General features: G+C 46.8%; 2 protein-coding genes across 3 annotated transcripts; both read left to right on the top strand.

Annotated features, from left to right (window-relative positions):
• Positions 1-354: 354 nt before the first annotated feature.
• naa50 (N-alpha-acetyltransferase 50, NatE catalytic subunit) lies at positions 355-4,268 on the top strand. 2 transcript variants are annotated; one of them, XM_038728248.1, is made up of 5 exons: positions 355-544; positions 2,073-2,206; positions 2,371-2,490; positions 2,584-2,650; positions 2,810-4,268. In XM_038728248.1, exons 1-5 carry the CDS (start codon positions 537-539, stop codon positions 2,985-2,987), a joined length of 507 nt encoding a protein of 168 aa, XP_038584176.1. In that variant the 5' UTR covers positions 355-536; the 3' UTR covers positions 2,988-4,268. The 2 variants fall into 2 exon arrangements, with proteins under 2 accessions (XP_038584176.1, XP_038584168.1); XM_038728240.1 differs by having other exon boundaries at positions 356-544; positions 2,070-2,206.
• Positions 4,269-4,497: 229 nt separating this feature from the next.
• On the top strand, positions 4,498-14,196 carry LOC119909932 (basic helix-loop-helix domain-containing protein USF3). Its single transcript, XM_038728214.1, has 7 exons — positions 4,498-4,604; positions 5,115-5,233; positions 5,353-5,384; positions 5,511-5,593; positions 5,723-5,819; positions 5,987-10,974; positions 11,830-14,196. The coding sequence occupies exons 2-7, from the start codon at positions 5,190-5,192 to the stop codon at positions 13,636-13,638; spliced, it is 7,053 nt and encodes a 2,350-aa protein (XP_038584142.1). The 5' UTR covers positions 4,498-4,604; positions 5,115-5,189; the 3' UTR covers positions 13,639-14,196.
• The last annotated feature ends 23 nt before the right edge of the window (positions 14,197-14,219 follow it).

Genomic DNA, 14,219 nt, shown 5'->3' with positions numbered 1-14,219 from the left:
ATGAAAGCTGTTGTGACGTGAACAGATGATTTTGTCATTTATTGCCCTGAGTTTAGCCTCACAGACTTTCTTACATATCCCGCCTCGTTCGCTATGATTGGCAGATCATGACCCCAGCTAACTTTAACATTGCCTTCTCAAATTTAACGACAAAAAACATATTGTGTAACAAAACGCGCGAATAAAGCATCCTATATGCCTGTCTTACATTTTGTATTGTAACTAAACACATTTAATCATTAGTGGATGTTGCTAAGTAACCGTTGAGACAACCTGAGGGATCAAACTCAGGGAACCAAAGATCTCAATTACGAACAGCGGTGTTTGTGCGCATGCGGGGGTCAGGGTTGACAGTCTCCACACAGTCGTGGAAGGAGTGCGGCGGCTAAGCTAACTGCAACCACAGCAAACTAGCTACATGTGGAGGGTAAAACGGGAGGCATACCCGACCCTAACTCTGTCAAAATTCCTACTTTTTACCCAAAACAACTCTAAAGTTCAGCCTCATCGAAAATAAGGGATAATATCTGTTTACAATGAAAGGGTGAGTGTACGCTTTTGAGTCACGAATAAGTAGCTTGGCACGAGTAAAGTTTTTCATGTCTTTTTTTTTTTTTTTTACAAGGGGAGGCGGGGAGGAGACGGCGAGGCTAGCTAGCTGGCTAAGCTACTTTTATTTTAGGTGTAGGAAAAAAAAAATAGAAACGACAGCATAAACACTGACAGAGTTCTCTCACGGTTATTCTCGTCAACTTAAGCCGCTTGTCGGTTCGTTTAGGTCGCAAACACGCATAGCTAACTAGCTAGCTGCTCCTGGGAAGCTGAGTCAGTAAACCCACTTCAGCTAACGTTAAGCTAAATAGACAAAACCTGGAGCTCACATGATGTGTGCTTTCGCGTCAAAGTCGACAACATTTCAGCTGTAGTAAGATAGCCGAATCAGTTAACTAAGTTACTGAGCTGATGTTGGTCAGCTCTCTGCCCGTATTATTAACGTGTCACCCGACATCAACTTCAGAGTTCGTGCCAGCTTGCTCAGTGTAACTTGACATGTGAAGTAACACACCATCAGTGATGCTTGACGTAGTAACACATTTTTGGCTACGGTCTTGATTCTCAGATGACGTGAGGACAATCAACCCTGAACTGTATTAATCGAGGAGATAGGATTTCATAGACATTAACGTTGCTGTTTGAAGTGTCGAAGGATGCTGGCACTGTAAATATCCTGATGAACAACACACGTGACCGACAGCTGTTTATTTTGGATGTGTAGGCTCCTAAAAATACTACAGTGAAGTTGAACCCCTCAACCATACAAGCTAGAGTGTTTTTAGTTCACTTACTAAGACACTGTAACACACATGGTCCTGGCTTGTCAGATTCTAGATTCAGATTCTGATTTTAACAGGCGCCACATCCAAATAAATAATATCAAATGTCATTCACTTTATGTGTTTAAGTTATGTTGAAAGAGTGGTTTAGGTGGATTGTGCCTGGCACCAGGAAACATTGTGCTATGTGACGTTTGTGGGTCAGTGGCACAGCTTCCACCACATCTGGATTGGCTGTCATGTGCTGATTATTTTCTCTAGTGATTTAATTACTGTCTATAAAATGTAAGAATATGATGTAATGTGTCCATCACCATTTCCTAAAGCAGAACATGACATCCTCACATGGTTTGTTTTGCCCGACCATCTGTCTTAGACCTAAATATATTCAGTTTACTGTTCAATAAGAAAACGAAAGTCATCAGATTGTCACATTTGAGAAGGTACAGCTCAATAATGTTGAGCATTTTGTCCAAAAATGTACCTAAACAGACTAATTTACAGTTGATTGACTAAAGTTACTGATTAGTTGTTTCAGATTTCGCATTAATGTTTATTGAATAAAGCAACAGCATTCGGGTGGTTTTGAAAAGGATGTCAGTACTCAGCAGTCTTAAGCTAGATCTCAAAATAATCAAGATGCTACAATGGCTCTTTAATGTATTTGATTCAAGTTACCCAGACTATAACAGTGTGATTGTTGTCAGCCATTTGACCGTTTTGCTCTTGTTCCAGTAGCCGGATCGAGCTGGGGGATGTTACGCCCCACAACATTAAGCAGCTGAAACGCCTGAACCAGGTCATCTTCCCCGTCAGCTACAACGACAAGTTTTACAAAGATGTACTGGAAGTTGGGGAGCTTGCAAAGCTAGGTAAGAAACATCACTTATGTAACTTACACCCAGATAACTTGAGATTACATTGTCATGAAAACTTGCCACCCTCTGCAGTCATCATGGCTCCTTAGGTTAGAAGGAAATAAGGGTTCACTGTCTATTGGTGATGTTTCAGTGTTAAATCCTCTTTTGTTTTGCAGCATACTTCAATGACATTGCAGTGGGGGCTGTGTGCTGCAGAGTGGATCACTCTCAGAACCAGAAGAGACTGTACATCATGACGCTCGGCTGTCTAGCACCCTACCGTAGACTTGGAATTGGTAAGGAGCTCTGCATCTCTAGTAGACGCTGAAGTGCACTTTGTGATCTTGTGTTTTTTGTTTTTACAACTTTGCCCATGTGTTTTTCTCCAGGTACAAAGATGCTGAATCATGTGCTAAACATCTGTGAGAAGGATGGCACTTTTGACAACATTTACCTGTGAGTGTCTCATTGCAGAAGGTGTTTGAGGAGATTTCCTAGAGTTTGTGTAAAGCTGAAAATAATACATTTTGTAGATAAATTTGATTTTTTTTTAACCAAAACTGATCAAATTGATTGATTCTACCACAAACTGATTCAACTTTTCTCTCCCCACAGTCATGTGCAGATCAGCAATGAGTCAGCCATTGACTTTTATCAGAAGTTTGGCTTTGAGATCATCGAAACAAAAAAGAATTACTACAAGAGGATAGAGCCCGCAGATGCCCATGTGTTGCAGAAGAGTCTGCGCAGCCCATGTGCACCCCCAACCGGAGAGCTTCAGAAGGCAGAGTAAGGGCACAGCGTTTGGAAAGAGCACAGATGTGCCCACCTCCACAGAAACAGAACTGTGATAAATGCCCCAGGGTCGACACATTCAACACTTTCTTCAAAGGACGCTAAAAAGAGAAAACAAATTTAAAACTACAAAAATTGCTGCATTTATTTTGCAAAGGGGTCACATTTGATTTTTGCATATTTTATTTCTCCCCATTCCTTATACTGATAATTGAAAAGACAAAAAGCTCAGTATCCAAAAGTGTTCCTATTGACAAAGTTGCCAACTTCAGACAGTTTTAGATTTGGTGGAGGGGGAGGGTGTGGTGTTTGCAAATCCATAAGTTGTTTTTATGAGGTTATAAAGCTAATGGGGACATATCTATGCTGCAAAAGTAAACAGTTTGTTTGGAGCGTAAAAGGTGTTTGACCATCACTGGGACACGCACAAAGTCCCAGCTGGTCAGCTTGGAGTGACGCTTTGAGTTGTTGCGTGGAACAGTCACAACTCTATTCCTTCACCACCTGAACCCTGGGATTTATGGGAAATGTGTCTGACCAGTTTGTTGCTATGTCATGTCAAGAGGGGAAAAGCAGAAATGTGTCACCTCAGTACAAGCATAAGGAAGGCTGAACGGTTTTGAGGTGGTGGGAAGACGTTCTCACCACTCATAATTTCTGAATAACTTTATTTTTCCAGCCTGTTAATTTAATTCCCCTTCAACTGTTATTTTTATTTTTTACATTGCGATGGCAAGTGGTTCAGAGTTTCTTCTGGGTTTACTACTAAGAGTGAAAACATTAAGGAATGAGAGAAACAAAAAAATAACTGCATTGAATGTTTTTCTGAGAAGAGCACACCATGTCTTTTGAGAGGTGTTCAAATAACAACTGATTGGCCGTTTGGGATTGGATTTGGGCATTATTTTTTAGTTAAATGAAGGTGTGTGAGGATGTGTCTCTAAACGCAGGAAGTGTTTTGAGACATCCTACCTTAAACACCTTTGGCACCGTATGTAGCCACTTAGCAGAAATTGTCTTCTCAAACTTCCTGTGTCAGCTTCTGCGGTTACACATGCCTTAATTAGGTTTTGAAGCTCTGCAGAAAGTTTGGGTATGGTCTCTTGAGCAGTGTTTTACCCCGAAGAAGCTCTGACCCCTCTGCATGCAAGGAGAGTTGTGTCCTCTCCACTGTAGTATAAGCATGTTTTTCCTTTCTTTGAAGAATTTTATCTTTTCTGGAGCTCTATATTGTAAGACTTTTTAACGTCTAAATAAAGGAATTACTATTTGCAGTAAATGTGTTGCTGGCTATCTTATTCTGTTTCATGTACATGATAAATGATTTGCTAAATAAATGTGGTTGAAAATGAATTTAGATGATCAAGATGTACAGCATAAATATATAGGCAGTAATTGTAACTGGGTTCTCTTTTAAACGTCGTGATTGGCTGAAGCTTCCCAGATCTGGAATGTGATTGGCTTTCACCCCGCCAAAGCCCTCCCCTTTCTTCACAAAGTTAGGTATATCCAGATTGTTTTGAGAGATGAGTTGAATGCTTTGCTAGCTAACAGTTAACCTCCAATCTCAAAGTTCTTGCAGGGACATACAGTCTCCAAAATGCCGAGGCTAGAGGTTAGTGGAAACTACTACCCATTAGCAACCTTTATCAGCAGGGACGCGGAGAAATACGCCATTAATTTGCTTGATGATTATTTCGGTAACGGTAACTTAAGCTAGCAATTAGCCATCTAGCTAAGTGAAAGCTAGCTGAATAGGTAATTGCTCAGGTTGCTAGTAAAGTGACGGAGTAATTATCTGAACATCGCTTAATGTCAACGTAAATCAGGAATCACAACTCTTCATGCCATTCATTCAACAGTCTGTTGTAATTATGCTGTAATATGCAGGTAAAATAGTTTAGGTTAGCTGTAAAGCTAGGTTAATCTACACCAGCTTGTTAGCATCTAGTAGTTGTAGTAGCCTCAGTATATCTTAACAAGGTTCTTTGTCTGTCTGATATCTACTGTTATATCAAATTATATGACGACATTGCTGCTGGCTAATTGCACCTAAATTATTCTGTGGTGTTACTTATTTAAAATTCATACTCTGTTGCTCTGATTCTTTCTGTTTTCATTGCAGGACGGAAGGGTTTCAAGGTCCACCTGTTAAATGTGTTGACTGGTACCTTACCATACAGGCAACTGTTAGTACAGGATGCCAGAGATGACTGAAACACAGACACCTGGTCGTAAACCCAAGTAAGGATGTTTGAGATGGTCTTTATTGCTGTTTTAATCTACTTATCAGCACAGTCACTTGGATAAATATGAACTTAGTTGTATAAATGCAAACTGTTATTTCATATTTTATTTTGCAGAAAGAAGAAAAACAAAGAATCTCATAATGCAGGTGAAATACTATCGCTTCTGTTCAAATGTTGCTGTTTAGTGAACACATATGAATTATGGGGGACGCTAACTGGTGATCACTATATGTGTAACAGGACATTAAAGTTGAGTCTCTTCTTTTATATAGTTGAGAGACACAGAAAAGAGAAGATTAATGCTGGGATTAACCGCATTGGTAATCTTCTGCCCTGTTCCCAGGCACTTAAACAGGTAAGAAACAAGCTGGCATTACTACTTAGCCTCATCAGCAACACATTATGCTTAAATTAGTGTGTGTACAGGCCAGTTAACTGTTGTGTGGCATGTTTTAACATCAAACCTCCATCCCCTTATCTATAGAGTAAGAACATGATCTTGGACCAGGCTTTTCGCTACATCACTGAACTGAAGAAACAAAATGATACAATGCTTCTGGAAGGAGGAGATAAAGTTCAAGGTGAAGTTTATTTGTTTAGTGTTTTTGCAGTACTGCTCACTTTGATTTTCTTACAGTTTAATTATACTTGAAGTTATGAAAGTGTGATAACACTGTATTTGTGCTTGGAGTCATTAATGTATGACTAGAACTCGATTGAGTTATATGTATGTTTGGTCTCTGTGCAGCGGAGGAGATCCGTCGGCTGCGGCGTCAGTTGGAGGAGCTGAGGAGGGAGAGCGCTCACTACATTGAGCTCCTCAAAGCCCATGATATTAACCTTCTAGAAGACCCCACTATTCACTGGAAGGGCAAACAGCGCTGCACCAAGGTGGCAAAGGTGACCCCCACTCACCAACTCCCAAAGGGGATCATCGTCTATTCCAACGGCAATGTGATGTGCCCAGCAGGGAAGGAGACTAGCCCAGCGAAACAGCCTTCTGACACATTAATTATTCAGCCACCTTCGGAGGTCAGTGCCAGGCTGAGGGTTAATGGAGCTCTGCTGCAAGTTAATACCTCTTCTTCCACCCCTGCACTTCTCCCTGGGTCGACTGCCACACCCACCCAGTCTACGCCAGGCCTGAGAATGATAGAGCAGTGTGTGGTCGAGACACCGGCTGCAGCCCCCACTCTGCCACCTTCTGTGTCTTACATCACCCTCCAGATCCCTGCAGCCACCACAACCCTGCCCCAGCAACCGCAGTCTGCCGCCCCAGCCCAGACCCTCACCATAGCAGACACGTCAGCCTCACAACTCTCCAATGAAAGCCCTGCCGTGTCCAATCTCACCACACATACCCAGACTTTAACCATACCTAGAGCAACAGCCTCAGAGGTTTGCTCTTGGGTCACACAGGATACTGCTGTCAGAACTGTAAGTTACACTTCTATCCCTAACAACCAAGCCCTTCTTAGGGCTGGGGCGGCAGGAAGCACACAGACTACCTGGACAACACTGCAGATGGCAGGGAACACAGTGCAGCCAGTCTGCCAGAGTCTCCCCATCCCAGAGGTCATCAACACCACCCAGGCTGTCCAGCAGGTGACTGTGTGTCCAATGGGCAACAAACCCCCTATTCAGCCTATTCAAATACAGATGCAACCACATGTGCCTGTACAGCAAGCACCCATTACAACCCATATCCAAGCACAGCCCTTTCAGAGAACACCCCAGCTACAGCCAGCAATCCTGAACCAGGCACAGGCTCAGCCTGTCCTTGCCCCCCAACCTCAGTGTGCTGTAATCCCCCAGTCAGCAATACTACCCCAGCCAGCTGTGGTGGGCCACCCTACCGTTGTGTCGCAACCCCAGCCTGCTGTTCTTCAACCAGCGTCATTAGTTCCCCATCCTCCCGCAGCCCTCATACCTCAGCAACAGCCTGCCCTGGTACCCCAGCAGCAGGCCACGGTGCTGCCCCTCCTTCAGACTATGCAGGTGCTGCAGGTCAAACCAACCGGAGGGACAGCCTCAGGTGTAACAGCACCACAGAACACTAACAACCCAAGTGTTGTCATCCTGCAGCAGGCCAGTACTTGCCCAAACCAGTCAGTTGTAAGGGAAGAAATAACCAATCCGACACCCTGTCAGCATATTGTAATCATCCAGGCACCCAGTCAGACTGCACCTGCCCCTCAGAACCCTCAGGTTGGCATGGTGCCTGCAGCTGTGCCCACTGCACTACCTGTTGTGTCCACTCAAATACCCACAACCAGCAATTCAATGTCTGCCACTTCCTTACAGAGTGTTGGGGGAAAGCAGCTGGTGCACATTCTCCCACGACCTGTTCAACCTCAAATCAACCATCCCCTTCAGGTGACCCAGGCCTCCGCTTCCCCACAGGTTCCTCCAACCCCACAGACTATCACTGTGAACGGCCAGGTGTTTGCCTTGCAGCCCATGAAGACCTCTGACAAACCCATCTCCCAGGGTGGCCAGAGTACTCTCCAGCTGGTCCAGCCCACCACAACAGAGGAACCATCTACTAATGTGGCCCTCAACAGTTTAGGGGCACTCAGCAGTCTTAATCAGAGCATCTCTCAGGGCCTACCACTTACCATTTCTAACCAGAACAACTGTCAGATTGCAGCTGCTCCGTCATCAGTAGTCCAGCAGAAGCAACCTCCTGCTCCAGGATCCGCCCCTGGAACTACACTTGCTCTACCTGCCCGGCAGCTACAGGCTCCTTGTTTGAACCCAGTCAAATCAGGGCTGGTGGTTAATGCCTCTAAGCCTTCAGGGAAAAGGCTTCGCACTACATCGAATACAAAGAGGGGAACAACTAAAAGGACTAAACCAGCTAAGAAAAAAGAGCTCAGTCAGGCACAGCCTCCTGTTGCTGTTTCAGCCAAGCTGCTGGCTGGTGCAGGTGAAAGTCAGACGGTCCCAATTCCTGTATCTCCAGTTTTACAGTCCTCTACTGTAAAAGTCACAGACACTCCTCCCACAGCTATCACAACCACAGAGTGTAGTGAATCTATAGCAAATATTACCTCCACACAAAACACTCAGATAATGATAGTGTGTAGTTCATCTAATGAGTCAACTGCATTTAGTCAGTCCCATCCGCAGAGCAAAAGCTCTGTCAGTGAAAAGCAGACTGATGTTTTATTAAGTCATACTAACACAGGTAGTTTGGCGACTGCAGTTACAACTGCCAGTGCTACGTCAGTCAAGCCATCAGTTAGTGCAGCTGTGGTCATTGAGAGTAAACCGGCTGTAGTTTCTGGCAACAGCTCAGCTGTAGCCAAACTCTCAGTTCCAGAAGTTAAACAGGCAACCATCAGTTTAGCAACTGGCACAACACAAAGTAAGTCAGTTTCCACCACTGCTGTTTCTAGACAGAGCAGATCTGTGGTCAGTTCTGCAGGTGCCACTGAGAATCAGTACACTCCCACCACTGTTTCTACTGCATGTCTGACTTCAGTCTGCTCTAATAGTATCACAGCAACAGCACCAGTATCTTTAAATCAGGCTACCCAACCAACCTCAGTATGTCGTCCCCAGGGATCTAATACACAAGGTCCTTTGTCCGGTAATAAACCTGTGTCTCAGCCCACTCGGTCACCCTTGGTTTCCACAACTGTGGCCTTCTCATCACCTGCTGTGACTTTTTCTGCAGCCCACAGCTCTGTTACAGCCCCTACAAGTTCAGAGTTTAGGAAAAGAGTCACTACCAGCACAGCTCCAACACAGCAGACTGATGTAAATATGCCCATCCCCTCTCCATGTCAGCCTGCTGAAGTCAAACCACCCCAGCCCCCTAGAAGAGACACGGAGGCTCAGGAAGAGAGACATTCCACAGCAGCAGAGAAAGCGGGCTTGGTGGCAGCGACTTCGGACACTCCCTCTAGAAAGGATTTTGCCCTATCTCAACAGGTGTACACTAACCTTGACGATCAAACTATAGAGCATCCTATGACATCTAGCAGGCAGGCAGATTCCCCCATGTCTGCAGGAGCTGGGGGAGGCAGAGGATTCTCTGTTGCATCCATGCTTCCCCAGGGTCACAGTATTAGTGCGTCATCTGGCTCCTTTGGAACATTTACATTCACCTCTGAGCAGGCAGACATGCTGGCTTTGGCCATGCTAGAACAGGACAGTCCAGGAAGGCGGAGTGGAGGCTGCTCTGGGGACAACAGTGCTTCTACAAACCCCACCACAGCCACATGGGAGCCCTCAAAAACACCACCAGTGTCTAGCAGTAAAGAAAGGGGTTCAGCTGGACAGCAGGCAAAAGTGGCTAAATCCATGGACACAGTAACAGTTAAACCAGCTGTCCAGGTATCTGCCAGAGGACAGGCTGGTGAGGGGTCTGTCAGTGGGACCAGTGGAAGCAGACATCCACAAAACATCTCTTACTCCCAGTCTCAGTCTCTTCCCCAGGTCCAGTCTCAGAGCTCATCCCACAGCGGCACCGTGGCTAGCCTCAGCGTCAACAACCTGATCAGAGTCAACTCTAATCAGCAACCCTACCCGGGTTCTCCCAGTCTGGCTGGCCAACAGGGTTCAGTTCCCTCCCCTGTAGGGACCTCAGCCCACATATCCCAACCTTCAAACAACACCCGCTCACCTTGCTCAGGTGCGGCGCAGCTGAATGAGTACACCCCCTCAAAGACTGCATTAATGAGGGCTCAGGCTGGAGTTGGTGTGGGTGAGCGACATGTAAAGATCATCTCCAAGCGGCAGGCCCAGGAGGAGGTGATGCTAAACTCTGGAAAACGACCCAAGCCTTGCCCCCCATCAGCTATCACTGTTAGCCATATGGATGTGAAAGCACCAGACCACAGCCAGATGATGGTGGGACAGCTGCCCCCCACATCCTCCGCTATCATGACAAGGATTAATTCCGAAAGCGGAGGCTTCTCCACAAATTCTTTCATGAGCCCGGTAGTTCGCCCCGCAGATGGCCACTGCCCTCCTCAAGGACCCCCCGAGCAGAACCAGCCAGGGGTGCTTCATTTACCCCAGGGTCATCTACAGCATGCTGCAACACAGCCTGGCCAGCACCTGGGAGGAAACCTTTACATGAAACAGCAGCAGCAAGAGCAACAGAGACACCACCTGTATCACTTGCAACACCACCTGACACAGTCTGACCCCGCACAGCGCCACTCACTACACCAGAGGGCGCTTCAGCAGCAGCAGCAGCAGCAGCAGGAGCAGCAGCAGCATGTGCAGAAGAAGCGGGGACTTGTCAGAGTAAGTCAAACTGGTTCACCTGCTGGCCTGCAACAGAAGCAGCATCACCTGGAAAAGTCTGGAGTTCAGCAGCAGCAGCACTCACATCAACAGCAACAGACACAGCATCAACAGCACACACAGCAGCAGCCACAGCAACACCAACAGTCACACCAACAGCCACAGCAGCATCAACAGGCAACACAACACCAACAGTCTCAGCACCAACAGCACCAACAGCAGACACACCAACAGCAGCCACAGACGCAGCATCAACAACATCAACATCAACAGCAGCAACAGTTACAGCAGCAGCAGAGCTCCCACTCCAGACACCAGCAGCATCTGCAGCAGCAGATCCAGCAGCAGCAGCAGCAGCAACAGCAGCAGCAACAGCAGCAGCACTTTAGACACCAGGAGAAGAGCTGTGAAGCCCAGACAGCAGGATCCAGGGCCCACCACAGCGGCCACCTGGCCCAGCAGGAGCACCTCAAGGTCGGTGTCACATAGTAGATAATGTGTGATTTAATACGATTGGGAACAAAGCACAGTGGCATGTAAGGTAATTTGATTGGCATTCTTGGTGCTAAAATGATTGAACAAGTAATTGTGCAACCAACTAATCAACAGAAAATTAGCAATGACAAATTTGATAGTGAATTTACCATAAATATTGTCTGTTTGCAACTTAATTGCAATAACTTGCTTGATTTTCCTCACTAAATACTAGTAAACTAATGAGGGTCATTTCTAATTACTTTACATATTGGATTTTTATTTCATGATTCAAAAACTGAGGTGTGACATGTCAATCAGAGCAGTCAACATGTTAAAGAAAAGTTAGATCTGGTATGCTGGTATTTTTTGGGGAGTGGTTGGTGGTAATTTGTCCAATCTCTTTGACACTGTGGCCTGTAACAATGTTCCCCTTACAAAGACCTAGCTGTAGCAATCCACCGCAGCAGGCCACATTTACACTGCCACAGCAGAAAAATCCTCAAAACAAAAGCAAAATGCTTGCCTAGGAGCTTTTTCTGTCCTGGGCCTTGCAGTGAAAAAGCAGCCCTGCCCCCTTTGCCACAGCTAAGACAGAGGAATGAAAATTGATGGTTGTAATTTCAAGTGAAATGCAATTGAACTGGAGTAATATGTTGCCAATTTATTACTTTACATTTCTGGAAACTTCCTTTTGGGTGGGTGTAGCATCACTCATGGTTGTTTGACTTACATATGTAGCTTTTTTGCTGTCATTGTTTAACTGGCAATCCAGCTAAAGCACAGATTAATAATGCTGAATAATTGATCAGACTTTTATTTGAAAATAACATTTTGACTTTTTCTCTCCCTCAGCCTGGTCAAGACCACAACGCTATGCAGAGGATGATGAGCTCGAGGACTCTGGAGCAGCAGCTCATCTCTCCTCCCAGTAATCCAGTGTCACGGTCGTCTGACCTGGCCTGCGCTCCATCACGACAGGAACGTCACCGCGTTTCTAACTACTCTGCGGAGGCGCTCATTGGTAAAAGTTCCACCAGTGGTGAACAGCAACAGCGGATGGGGCTCCACCTTCAGCCTGGCCGCGGTGCCACACAGGAGCAGCCAGACCTCCGCGGTTACCTGGACTCACCACGAGGGAAGGCCAACATTGCGCACAACCCACAGAATCGCCTGCCCTCTGACCATCCAGGGTCCGCTGATGTTCAGCGGGTCTCGGAGTGTGTGCCATTCAAGGCCATGGGAGGAGGAGCTCATCAACTCAGTGGTTTTGAGGCTCAGGTGTCTCGTGGGAGTGACATGGCCTCTAAGTCAGTGCCGTCCTCCCAGAGGGGCCCACAGGGACAGCAGCAGGGTGGGTTCAGGATGGGTGTTGGTCCCCCAGCAGATGGCCGTAACCGTGGCGGCTATAGTGCAGCTCATCCGAGCTCACAGGGAGTACAGGTTGGACCAGCACTGCCTCGGGAGCAGGACGGTTGTCATCCGAGTTTCATGCAAAGTCTCCTTTCTCCTCACCTGCCTGATCAGAGCAACCACCAGCGGGTGCAGTGCTGTCCCCCAGTCAGCATGGACTACAGCTGTGTACCTGGGAGCTCTTCAGGAGACATACAGGCCAAGGCCTCCAGCCCCAGTGTGCCCCAGACGCAGAAGGCCCCGGGTATGCGGCTTGGTGAGGGCAACAAGGGCCACATTTCTCAGGTCAGCAGTAATATGCATGGAGGCCCGGGTGTGCGCGCAGGTCTCCCCCATCCTCCAACCCCACACAGCAGCTCGGAGCCAGGCCGCTCCTCTGCCCCCTCCAGACCACCCACTGCCGTCAGCCAGCACTCTCGCCACATCGCCCGAGATACTCAGCCGACCAAGCTGAGACCTGGTGACCGGGCTCGATCAGGTACTCTGAGACAGAGCAACCCCTTCGAGCCAGAGGGCCACCTGCCGCTGCCCTCGGGAGGAGGGGTGCTGCTGAGCAGACCACAGTCTGGAGGAGAGGCACGGCGCAGCACGATCGTTCGCTTTATGGCAGATAGTGGTCAGGTTCCTACTGACAACAACCTGGTTCCTGACCAACACCTAACGCAAAACTTTAGTTTCCCCTTTATTCCCGAGGGAGGAATGAATCCTCCACCTCCCATCAATGCGAACTCCACATTCATCCCTCCAGTGAGCCAGCCTAATGCCTCCCGTACGCCGTCCCTTCTGCCTGTGGAGCCCCAGAACCCTTTACCCTCCTTCTACCCTTCCTATTCTCCAGCTGCTCACCCCAGCCTTCCAAGCGATGTCACCCTCCAATACTTTCCCAACCAAATGTTTACCAGCCCGAGTGCCGACAAGGGCAGCGCTCCTCCACTCAATAACCGCTTCGGCTCCATCCTCTCCCCGCCTCGCCCTGTGGGTTTTGGCCAGGCCAGCTTCCCCTTGCTTCCAGAAATGCCCCCTATGCCCATTGCCAACTCATCTGGAATCACCGCTCATATATCCAACTTCAGCTTCAGCTCACTCTTCCCTGAGATCGCCACAGGCATGCCCACTGATGGTTCAGCCATGCCAATGTCTCCCCTGCTGTCTCTCTCCAACACCTCGGCTGCCGACTCCGGCAAGCAGCCCAATCGTCCTGCCCACAACATCAGCCACATTCTGGGCCATGACGGCAGCTCAGCTGTGTGAGGAAAAGGTCCTGTTTGCGTTTTGATGAGCTGGTGTTGGTGAAGTGAAGTTTCTTTTTCAGTTTGAGATGTGTTGTCCTTGGTGGTGAAGCACCGGATGGACGGTTGCTTGGTTAAGATGAGGCCACGTCTGTCTGGTGGCGTTTTCCGTTTACATGTTCACACTGTTTCAATCTCAAATTTGTTCCCATTTGGCATATGTGTGATATCAGGAAGTAAGTTAGAATTTGTAATATTTAAAAAAATCTTTTGATTTTTAAGGCGACAGGAAATGTTGTCATTTAAATCTTTGTTTGAAATGTTGGTTAAACAGACTGTTTAGGTTTAGAACTTTAATTTAGCATTCTGTGGTCATTAAGAAACCTTCTGCACAGTTACCTACCAATGTAATTTACTAACTTATCAGGTTGTACTGTACAGAATCAGTTTTTTCCCCCCAAGAGCTATTTTGTAAATACAAATGTTTCATATCAGAATTGTTAGACTATGTATGTATTTGTAAATACAAAATTGATTAATAAAGTTTATAAGGAGACATTTGCATATGTTGTCAACTGAAGAGTTGTCTGTTTCTTGGTCCAC

This window comes from Micropterus salmoides, unplaced genomic scaffold (assembly GCF_014851395.1).
Source record: "Micropterus salmoides isolate LMB-PRFRI ecotype aquatic unplaced genomic scaffold, ASM1485139v1 Ms_hic_scaffold_1, whole genome shotgun sequence".
Classification (NCBI taxonomy): domain Eukaryota; kingdom Metazoa; phylum Chordata; class Actinopteri; order Centrarchiformes; family Centrarchidae; genus Micropterus; species Micropterus salmoides.
Note: the sequence above shows the minus strand (reverse complement) of the source record. Positions and strands in the feature narration are given on the sequence as shown.